At 45.3% G+C, this 11,871-nt stretch overlaps 1 protein-coding gene across 1 annotated transcript in view; it reads right to left on the bottom strand.

The window, feature by feature from the left end:
• Nucleotides 1–1,077: 1,077 nt before the first annotated feature.
• CCDC62 (coiled-coil domain containing 62) overlaps nucleotides 1,078–11,871 on the bottom strand; it is a 52,970-nt gene continuing 42,176 nt past the window's right edge. The window contains exons 11-12 of the mRNA XM_031936389.1: nucleotides 5,687–5,780; nucleotides 1,078–1,791 (exon numbers count right to left, since the gene is read on the bottom strand). Of these exons, the coding sequence (XP_031792249.1) occupies nucleotides 5,727–5,780 (54 nt within the window). The 3' untranslated portion in view covers nucleotides 1,078–1,791; nucleotides 5,687–5,726. The remainder of the gene's footprint in view (nucleotides 1,792–5,686; nucleotides 5,781–11,871) is intronic.

The following is an 11,871-nucleotide window of genomic DNA, read 5'->3' as shown; positions in this document are numbered from 1 at the left end:
GGACAAGGACCGGACCCCGGGAGGGGGGGGGGGTTGGGGGGGGGGGACACCCCACCACAACCCCCCCGGGGGGGCAAAAGCCCCACACCCCGAAAAAAAAAAAAAAAAAAAAAAAAAAAGCAAAATAATATAAATAAATAACTTAGATTGAGCTAGATACAATCCCAAGTAGCTGGGATTACAGGTGCGTGACACCACGCCCAGCTAATTTTTTGTATTTTTAGTAGAGAGGGGGTTTTGTCATGTTGGCCAGGCTGGTCTCGGAACTCCTGACCTCAAGTGATCTACCTGCCTCGGCTCCCAAAGTGCTGGGATTACAGGCATGAGCCACCGTACCCGGCCGAAATTTCTCATTGCTGAATTGCATATGGAACAATAAGGTGGTGGGATACAGTAGGTGTCAGGTGTCGCAGGTACTATAATCCTATGAGCTAAAATACATTTAGCCACAAAATAATGTTTAATTGTTATCAAATGCTTTAGTTCCCTGACATTTTCCTATTCGGTGTTGCCTTTTCACTAGGCAAGCTGATGTGCAGCCATGAACAAGAAGAGGAGGAGAAAATTTAATATTTTGATTCTTAGATTGGAAGTCAGTCTCCCAACGGTCATTTTAGGTATCTACTTGGCAGGCAGCGGCTCAGAAGCAACTATACCTTTCTCAGTTTTGCTCTGGACAGCCCAGCCTGAGGGAGAAAGCACGCATTGATAAAGAACATAACCAAACCTCACCCAACTTCTCTTTTCAGCACCCTAATTAAAAAGGCTAAATGAGGTGGCTCTTCCCCGCTCATGAAAATCATCTCTGAAGTAACCCTGAAACCTGTTAACAAAGGCGCATTTATTCAGCACAATAGAACTTTGATATCTGCAATGCTTAAAAAAATACATTCCCATTCCTGAGGAAATTAACTTGCCAGGTTCAGTTTAAAAGCGATGAACCTTCCTTATTTTACTCCAGTAAAATAAAAAGAAACCGAGGAAACATATTTTTTTCTTTAGTATTAAAAATATCTTTTATTGACTGAAGCTGATCAATTATTTTAGAGAAGACACAGAGGCATATAGTATAATCTTTAAAAAATTAAATTACTTTACAAGTTAAAATGGAAGTGTTTTAGTCTTTAAGATTTTTTAAAACGCATATAAAAGTTGATCTTCCAACAAGCTTTGGTTTGTGTCAGTAGGTGGTACTGCTGTAGACCCAGAAAGATGGGGCTCTGCTCAGCTTGGGACAGAAGGACCTCAAGTAACCAGGGAGCTATTTTCCAGTTCCATTTTATATCAAAGCACCTTATGTCTTTTTACATAGCAAAGTCAAGAGCTAAAACCATGAGAGAATACTATTTCTCATATATTTTGAACTGACTCTGATAAGCTATTGTTTAGAATTTAAATGTATGCACAGATTTTTAAAAAATCAGATAGTTAAAACAGCACTTTCTATGCAGGGGTTCCTTCTCTATTTGACGTTCACATTTTTAAAGAGCTTCTCTAGCACTTAGCTGTAGTCTGTATCTTTACAGAGAAGTCTGTTTCATTCTTAGCATAATTCCAAGTTTCTCTATGTACAATAAGGTCTACTTTCTTACACACGAAAATATTTCTTCAGCACAAAAATGGTTAACTTGAAAATAAAGTGTAGATGTTTAAAAATTAACTTTCTAGTTCTGCTCCCCGCTGGAATTAAGTGTCGTTTATGAAGAACTACAATCCTCTTTCAGTTTTACGGTTAAGTATTCATTCAGCATTGGTGTCTGCTTTCTGCCTTCCACATAGATGAGAAATCTGCTTTTGGATGAAGAAAAAACATGATGTTAATAAAATACAATCAATTAACATTGGAGAGCGTGCTATAAGCTCCTGGCGTCTAAAATATTAACTGTACATCCTGATTTTTATCAACATCAGGACGTGCAAAATACTGTAAATATGAAAACTCAGCAGAGAGAGGGAGGGGAGAGGAGAGGAGGGATGAGGGCGGGGATGGTGCTGCTCGGGCTCCCTGCTTCCCCAGTGTCTTTGAAACGCTGATATGCTTACCTTCAAAAGATCCGAAATGCCTGTACCCTTTAGCTTATCAGACTGGGTTCTGAAGAAACTGCATACGAAATGCAGGTTTGACAGAAGTAAACACAAATCCAGAAAGTGTTTACTGGGTCAATAAACATTTTTTATGAAGATTTTACCCCACGTAAAACTTTTTTTTTTTTTTTTTTTTTGAGACGGAGCTTCGTTCTTGTCGCCCAGGCTGGAGTGCACTGGCCCATTCTCCACTCACTGCACCCTCCGCCTCCCGGGTTCAAGCCATTCTCCTGCATCAGCCTCCCCAGTAGCTGGGATTATAGGCATGTGCCACCACACCTGGCTATTTTTTTTTTTTTTTGTATTTTTAGTAGAGACAGGGTTTCGCCATGTTGGCCAAGATGGTCTCAAACTCCTGACCTCAGGCGATCTGCCCCACTGGGCCTCCCAAGGTGCTGGGATTACAGGTGTGAGCCACCGCGACCAGCTACGCCATGTAGAACTTTTATAAAGCTTTACTCCATGTAAAGACTTCTTGGCCAGGCGTGGTGGTTCAAGCCTTTAATCCTAGAACTTTGGGAGGCTAAGGCAGGCGGATCACCTGAGGCCAGGAGTTCGAGACTAGCCTGCCCAACATGGCAAATTCTTGTCTCTACTAAAAATACCAAAAAAATGGCCGGGCACAGTGGCTCACGCCTGTAATCCCAGCACTTTGGGAGGCTGAGGCAGGCGGATCACCTGAGGCCAGGAGTTCGAGGCCAGCCTGCCCAACATGGCAAAACCCCATCTCTACTAAAAATACCAAAAAACAAACAAACAAAAATTAGCCAGGTGTGGTGGCACATGCCTGTATTCCTAGCTACTTGGGAGGCTGAAGCAGGAGAAGCTTGAACCCAGGGGGCGGAGGTTGCAGTAAGCTGAGATTGCACCATTGCACTCCAGCCTGGGCAACAGAGCAAGATTCCATCTCAAAAAAAAAAAAAAAAAAACTTCTGGACAGATGCTCAGATGAAATGCTGAAACATTGATCTGATTTTTTTTCACCCATAATTTTTTTTTTTTTTTTTATTTTTTGAGATGGACTCTCGCTCTGTCACCTAGGCTGGAGTGCAGTGGCGCGATCTCGGCTCACTGCAAACTCCGCCTCCTGGGTTCACGCCATTCTCCTGCCTCAGCCTCCCTGAGTAGCTGGGACCACAGGCGCCCGCCACCATGCCCGGCTAGTTTTTTTGTATTTTTAGTAGAGATGGGGTTTCACCATGTTAGCCAGGATGGTCTCGATCTCCTGACCTCATGATCCACCCGCCTCAGCCTCCCAAAGTGCCACTGTGCCCGGCCAATTTTGTTTTTCTTTTTTTCTTTTTTTTTTTTTTGAGACTGAATTTCACTCTTGTTGCCCAGGCTGGAGTGCAATGACACCATCTCGGCTCACTGCAACCTTTGCCTCCCAGATTCAAGCAATTCTCCTGCCTCAGCCTCCCAAGTAGCTGGCATTACAGGCATGCACCACCACGCCCGGCTAATTTTGTATTTTTAGTAGAGACGGGGTTTCTCCATGTTGGTCAGGCTGGTCTTTAACTCCTGACCTCAGGTGATCCGCCCACCTCAGCCTCCCAAAGTGCTGGGATTACAGGCTTGAGCCACTGCGCCGGGCAGTTTTGTTTTTTTTTTTTCTAATAAATTATTTGGTTATTATTACTTTAATAGTTTTTGGGAACAGGTGGTGTTTGGTTACATGGTTAAGCACTTTGGTGGCGATTTCTGAGATGTTGGTGTGCTCATCACACAAACAGTGTGCACTGCACCCAATGTGTAGTCTTTTATCCCGCACCACCCCCTTCCCCCAGTCCCCAGTGTCCGTGATATCATTCTCATGCCTTTGCATCCTCATAGCTTAGTGCCCACTTAGGAGTGAGAATATACTATGTTTGGTTTTCCATTCCTGAGTTACTTCATTTAGAATGATGGTCTTCAACTCCATCCACGTTGCTGTAAATGCCATTATTTTATTTCTTTTCATGGCTGAGTAGTATTCCATGGTACACATATACCACATTTTCTTTTTCTTTTCTTTTTTTTGAGATAGAGTCTCACTCTGTTGCCCAAGCTGGAGTGCAGTGGTGCAATCTCAGTCCACTGCAACCTCCACCTCCTGGGTTCAAGTGATTCTCCTGCCTCAGTCTCCCAAGTAGCTGGGATTACAGGCATGCACCACCACAACCAGCTAATTTTTGTATTTTTAGTAGAGACAGGGTTTCACCATGTTGGCCAGGCTGGTCTCAAACTCCCGACCTCAGGTGATCCGCCTGCCTCGGCCTCCCAAAGTGCTGGGATTATAGGCATGAGCCACCATGCCCGGCCCATATGCCACATTTTCTTTATCCATTAGTTGATGGGCATCTGCACTGGTTCCATATTTTTGCAATTGCGAATTGTGTTGCTATAAACTTGTGTGTACAAGTGTCTTTTTCATATAATGACTACTTTTCCTCCGCGTAGATACCCAGTAGTGGGATTGTTGGATCATATTGGAGTTCTACTTTTAGTTCTTTAAGGATAATCTCCACACTGTTTTCCATAGTGGTTGTGCTAGTTTACATTCCCACCATCTGTGTAAAAGTGCTCCCTTTTTACCACATCCACGTCAACATCTATTATTTCTTGATTTTAAATTATGGCCATTCTTGCATGAGTAAGGTGGTATTGCATTGTGTTTTCTTTTTTTTTTTTGAGACAGAGTCTCCCTATTGTCGCCTGGATGGAGTGCAATGGTGCGATCTTGGCTCACTGTAACCTCTGCCTCAGCCTCCCAAGTAGCTGGGATTACAGGTGCCCGCCACCATGCCTGGCTAATTTTTGTATTTTTAGTAGAAATGGGGTTTTACCATGTTGACCAGGCTTGTCTCAAACTCCTGGCCTCAAGCAATCAACCGCCTTGGCCTCCCAAAGTCCTGGGATTACAGGCATGAGCCACCGCGCCCGGCCTGCATTGTGGTTTTGATTTGCCTTCCCCTGATAATTAGTGAGGTTGAGCATCTTTTCATATTAGATTCTGATTTTTAAAGCTGTGTTTATGTATTCACTTCCCAAGATTTAAAATTCTAGGTATTGAGAATAATAACTTTTTTTTTTGAGATGGAGTCTTGCTCTGTTGCCCAGGCTAGAGTGCAGTGGTGCGATCTTGGCTCACTGCAACCTCCACCTCCTGGGTTCAAGCGATTCTCTTGCCTCAGCCTCCCAAGTAGCTGGGATTATAGGTACCCACTACCATGCCTGGCTAATTTTTGTATTTTTAGTAGAGACGGACCAGGCTGGTCTCAAACTCCTGACCTCATGATCCACCCACCTCGGCCTCCCAAAGTGATGGGATTACAGGTGTGAGCCACTGCGCCCGGCCTTTTTTTTTTTTTAAGAGACAAGGTCTCACTCTGTTCCCAGGCTGGAGTGCAGGAGAACAAGAACTTTTTGATCGGCATTTCTCTTGCAAGTAATGACATTTTACTCTGATTAAATTTAGAAGGTATGTATAAATCAGTTGAGCAAAAGAGAAAGTATTACAAGTCAAACCAATGCATGGCCTTGACTCAACGTTATCAATGTTCCCAAGTTACTTATTAAATATTAATTGAGATATAAGGTGAGATAAGCAAAGGTGACTTACCCATGATCACGATGAATACTGAAGTTGCCTTTTGTTTCCTTCAATAACTGACAAAGGTATTTTTTTGAGCTGACTCTTCTGGGACCTCCGAGTTCTAGAAAACAACTCCCAGATTAGTATCCAGGATAGAAAAACTAGAAAATTATTAAGAAGACTAAACACAAATATAGCAGAAATGCCTTTAAAAGATATTAGATGAGGCTGGGCGCCATGGCTCATGCCTATAATCCCAGCACTTTGGGAGGCCAGGGTGGGCAGATCACTTGAGGTCAAGAATTCAAGACAAGTCTGATCAGTACGATGAAACCCCATCTCTACCAAAAATACAAAAATTAGCTGGGCATGGTGGTGCCCGCCTGTAATTCCAGCTACGTGGGAAGCTGAGGTGGGAGAATTGTTTGAACCCAGGAGGTGGAGGTTGCAGTAAGCCAAGATCACTCCACTGTACTCCAGCCTGGGCGACAGAGTGAGACACTGTCTCAAAAAAAAATAAAGATAAAAATAAAAATAAGATGTCAGATGAAGAGATATCTGCACTCCACTCCATGCTCACTGCAGCCAAGATGCAGAAGCCATCTAAGTGCCCATCAGCAGATGAGTGGATCAGGAAAATGTAGCATATACGTACAATGGAATACTATTCAGCCATAAAAACAAACAAAATTCTGTCATTTGCAACAGTGTGGATGAACCTGGAGGACATTAGGCTACATGAAAGAAGCCAGGCACAGAAAGACAAATGCTGCCTGATCTCACTTAAACATGAAATCTAAAAAATGTGGAACTCAATGGCGTGAACCCGGGAGGTGGAGCTTGCAGTGAGTCAAGATCGCACCACTGCACTCCAGTCTGGGCAACAGAGTGAGACTCCATCTCAAAAAAAAAAAAAATGTGGAGCCCATAGAAGCAGAGAGTAGAATAGTGGTTACCAGGGGCTGGGGGAGGGAGTGGTTGGGGAAAGGAGAGCTATTCATCAAAGGTACAAAGTTTCGATTAGACAGGAGGAAAAAGTTTCAGTGATCTATTGCACAGCACCATGACTATGGTTAATAAAAATGTATTGGCCAGGCACAGTGGCTCATGCCTGTAATCCCAGCACTTTGGGAGGCCGAGGCGGGCAGATCACAAGGTCAAGAGCTCGAGACCATCCTGGCCAACATGGTGAAACCCCGTCTCTACTAAAAATACAAAAATTAGCTGGGCGTAGTGGGACGCGCCTGTAGTCCCAGCTACTTGGAAGGCTGAAAGGCAGGAGAATCGATTGAACCTGGGAGGTGGAGGTTGCGGTGAGACAAGATCACACCACTGCACTCCAGCCTGGTGACAGAGCAAGACTCTGTATCAAAAAAAAAAAAAAGAAAAAAAGAAAAAAAAAAAAAAGAGATAAATAAATAAATAATGTATTGTGTTTAAAAAAAAAAATTATAGAGACAGGGTCTTCCATTGTTGCCCATTCCTGGCTTCACGTGATTCTCCCACCTCAGCCTACCAAAGGGCTAGGATTACAGGTGTGAGCCATTGTGCCCAGCCAATAATAATGTATTATATGTTTCAAATTTGTTAAATGAATAGATTCTAAATATTTCCACTACAAAGACATGATAAATCTGAGAGGTGCTAGATACAGCTGGTTTAGTCATTCTACTACGTTATATACATATTATAACATTGCACTATACACTATAAATATATACAATTATTGTCAATTTAAAAAAGAACTTAGGGGCTGTGTGTGGGGGCTCACTCCTGCAATCCCAGCAGTTTGGGAGGCTGAGGTGGGAGGATCTCTTGAGTCCAGGAGTTTGAGACCAGCCTGGGCAACACAGGGAGACAAAAAATATACTTAAAAAAAAATTAGCCAGGCGTGGTGACACACACCCATAGTCCCAGATATTCAGGAGGCTGAAGTGGGAGGACCGCTGGAGCCTGGGAGTTTGAGGTGGAAGTGAGCCATGATCGTGCCACTGCACTCTAGCCTCAGCAACAGAGTGAGACCCGGTCTCAGAAAATAATAAATAAATAAGACCTTAGGAAATGAACAAAATATAATGAAGTGACTGCATACAATTGCCATCCACCCATCCAACAAAGGCTTCTTGACTTCCCATTCATGTGTGGGGGTCCCCTTTGTCTCTAATCTAGAAGGACTTCTCTGTCTGCTTTACCATGTGTGTCACAGCTACACGCTGGCCATCGGCTAATGCCCAGATATAACTGGCTCATTGACAGGCACTGATCCAGTGAGCCCTAAGTGAGCCCTGTTGAAAACAGTGGTCAGTAGTTAAGCATCAGCAACTCTAAGTGCTGCGCTGCCTTGTTAGCCTGCTTAGGTGTCTGGGTGGGGAAAAGGGGAAGGAGGGGAGTGGAGAGGTGAGGGGGAGGAATGAAGGGGAGATGATGCCCGGAAAGACCCCGGTGCATTCTGTGGTCTTGACGGAGACCCCTGGCTTGCAGGTGAGCCCACCTTCTCACCTCCTCCTGCCTGTGTGGCCTGCATTCCACCCACGCCGGGATCCCTCACAGTTCCTCAGGGGCACCCAAGGGTGCTTTCAGGCCACTGTGCTTTTACTCATGCTGCTTCCTCTTTATGCAAATTGCCTATGTATTTTACCATCTGATTTTCTTTTTTTTTTTTGAGACAGAGTCTTGCTCTGTTGCCCAGGCTGGGGTGCAGTGGCGCCATCTCGGCTCACTGCAGCCTCTGCCTCCTGGGTTCAAGCAATTCTACTGCTTCAGCCTCTTGAGAAGCTGAGATCACAGGCATGCCACCATGCCAGGATAATTTTTGTATTTTTAGTAGAGAGGGGGTTTTGCCATGTTGGCCAGGCTGGTCTGGAACTCCTGCCTTCAGGTGATCCGCCTGCCTGGGCCTCCCAAAGTGCTGGGATTACAGGCTGAACCACCGTGCCTTGCTACCATGCTGTGTTTTCTCTTATTCATTTAAAAACATCATTCTAAAAGGGATTCGCAGGCTTTATCAGCCTGCCACAAGAAAGGCCAAGAGCCCCGACAGGTAACACCAACCATCTCAAGCCAGCAATCAGAACGGCCAGGCCCATGCAGCAGGCACAACTCCAAGCTCAGTTTACGGTAGGGTCTGCTCCCCACTCCTACCCTCAAGGCAAGGAGGAAGCCTGCCATGAGGCGATGTGCTCAGCTGTGCTTCCTCTTACTCTCACTCCTTTTTTCTCCTTTGTCTATTTTTAAATTATTGGAGTTTTTCTTGAATAGTTTAAAAATCAAAATAATAAAAACAGGTATAAACTGAGAAGTCCTGCTTCTACCTCATCCCTCATACCTCCTACTGGTAAAATTTATATCATCTTTCCATTGTGTGTCCTTGTACAAATATATATTCTTATTTCCGTCCTCTTTCTTTTCTTCTTTTCTTTTCTTTGTTTGTTTCTTTCTTTTTTCTTTTTTTTTTTTTTTTGAGATAGGCTCATGCTGTATTGCTCAGGCTGGCATACAGTCGCTCAATCACAGCTCACTGCAGATCCTCCTGTCCCAGCCTCCCGAGGGCCTGGGACTACAAGTGTGCTCCACCATGCCCCACTAATGTTTTTTTTTTGGAGACGGAGTCTTGCTCTGTCGCCCGGGCTGGAGTGCAGTGGCCGGATCTCAGCTCACTGCAAGCTCCGCCTCCCGGGTATACGCCATTCTCCTGCCTCAGCCTCCCCAGTAGCTGGGACTACAGGCGCCCGCCACCTCGCCCGGCTAGTTTTTTGTATTTTTAGTAGAGACGGGGTTTCACTGTGTTAGCCAGGATGGTCTCGATCTCCTGACCTCGTGATCCGCCCATCTTGGCCTCCCAAAGTGCTGGGATTACAGGCTTGAGCCACCGCGCCCGGCACTAATGTTTTTAAAAATCTTTTTTTTGTAGAGACAGGGTCTAGCTATGTTGCCCAGGCTGGTCTTGAACTCCTGGGCTCAAGCAATCCTCCCACCAAAAGTGGTGGGATTACAGGTGTGAGCCACTGCTCCTGGCCATCTCCTTACGTATGTGGAATGCCATATGAACCTTCAGTATCTTGCACGTTTCTCACTTAGCAATATACCTGGAAATATTTCCACATCCTGGAGCGCCTCATTCTGTTCTACGGCAGCTCAGAACTCCACCGTGTGGGTGGACCACAGCTTATTCCCTCGGTTCCCTTTTGCTGGACACTGGGTGGCCTGCTACTGTTTGCTATCGTAAAGCAATGCTGCAAAGAAACACATGTGCCTACGCCATTTCATACACATGTAGAAGTATCCGTGGGAGGCCGGGCGCGGTGGCTCAAGCCTGTAATCCCAGCACTTTGGGAGGCCGAGACGGGCGGATCACGAGGTCAGGAGATCGAGACCATCCTGGCTAACACGGTGAAACCCCGTCTCTACTAAAAATACAAAAAACTAGCTGGACGAGGTGGCGGGCGCCTGTAGTCCCAGCTACTGGGGAGGCTGAGGCAGGAGAATGGCGTAAACCCGGGAGGCAGAGCTTGCAGTGAGCTGAGATCCGGCCACTGCACTCCAGCCTGGGAGACAGAGCAAGACTCTGTCTCAAAAAAAAAAAAAAAAAAGAAGTATCCGTGGGAGAGATTCCCAAGGTGACACTGCATTGTCAAAGCGTCAGTTCTTCAGTGATTTTTAGAAAACATTGCCAATTTCCCCGCCAGGAGGACTGAATCATTTCATGCTCCCTGGCAACGTGGGAGAGTGCCTGTCTCCCAGCAAGGCTCTGAATTACAACCCTTGTCTGTAGCAACAGATGGCAAAGCCCTGGAGAAGCACACAGGCTGCTCAGAACTTTACCCTGCTTCGTTATTGCAGAAATTAAGAATTTTTAAACAAAATTATTTGCTTTTTTTGTACCTAGCTGTACTCAGTACAAAGGCATAGGGGGAGGAGTTTGTAAAGCATGTTGCCAAGTAAATCCCTGTTATTTAAATTCTGTCTTCCCAATATCTCTAGAATCAGTTAATGTACCAGAAAATGTATGCTATCTGGAGCCAACAGTTTTTCCAATTAAATGATTTTCTGATTCTAGCTGTAGGATGTTGAGTAAAGAGATTCGGTCATTTTTCCCTTCCTGTAAAATGTAACGTTGGAATTAGATATCTCTTCTGGTTCTTTCTAGCTCAAACACTCTCACAAAAATATATTTTTTGACACAGGGTCTTGCTCTGTTGCCCAGGCTGGAGTGCAATGGTGTGATCATGGCTCGCTGTAGTCTTGAACTCCTGGGCTCAAAGTCATGATCCTCCTAACTTAGCCTCCTGAGTAGCTGGAACTGTAGGCGTGAGCTGGAACATGGCTAATTTTTATTTTTTAGTAATGGGGTGTCGCTTTCTTGCCCAGGCTGGTCTCGAACTCCCAGGCTCAGGCAATCCTCCTGTGTAGTCCTCCCAAAGAGCTAGGATTACAGGTGGGAGTTACTGCATCCAGCTAATTTTATTTTATTTTTCTTAGACAGTGTCCCAGTCATGGCCCAAGCTGCAGTGCAGTGGTATGATCATAGCTCACTGTAGCCTTGACCTCATGTTCAAGCGATCCTCCTGCCTCAACCTCCCAAGTACCCAGGACTACAGTCACAGGTCACCAACGCCTGGCTAACTTTTTGTATTTTTAGTGGAGACAGGGTTTCACCGTGTTAGACAGGATGGTCTTGATCTCCTGACCTTGTAATCCGCCCGCCTCAGTCTCCCAAAGTGCTGGGATTACAGGCGTGAGCCACCGCGCCTGGCCATTGTCCAGCTAATTTTTAAATTTTTTGTAGAGACAAGGTCTTGGTATGTTGCCCTGGCAGTACTTGAACTCCTGCCCTCAAGGGATCCTCCCACCTCAGCCTCCCAAAGTGCTGGGATTATAGGTGTGAGCCACTGCACCTGGCCAGCTTTGTCTTTTTTCTGCATGTTCCTATCAGTTCCATTCAAGGTAGGCCCTGAGACCCCCTGTGGCAGATGCTGGGTGCTGCAGCCAGGGTGCCAAGGTGGAGAAGGGTCTTGAGACACTCACAGTGAGCAGGAGGCATGGACGCGGTCACCTGTCAGGTATCTGATGTGCACTCTGATGGAGACAGATAAACATGCACACATGCATGCACACACACACAGCACCACACTAGCAGGACAAAAGTGAGGGAGTGCTTGATTATATCTCAGGAATTTGACATAAAACCCTAAAGAAGAGGTTGAGAGGACAAC

This window comes from Piliocolobus tephrosceles, chromosome 10 (genome assembly GCF_002776525.5).
Source record: "Piliocolobus tephrosceles isolate RC106 chromosome 10, ASM277652v3, whole genome shotgun sequence".
Taxonomy (NCBI): Eukaryota; Metazoa; Chordata; class Mammalia; order Primates; family Cercopithecidae; genus Piliocolobus; species Piliocolobus tephrosceles.
Note: the sequence above shows the minus strand (reverse complement) of the source record. Positions and strands in the feature narration are given on the sequence as shown.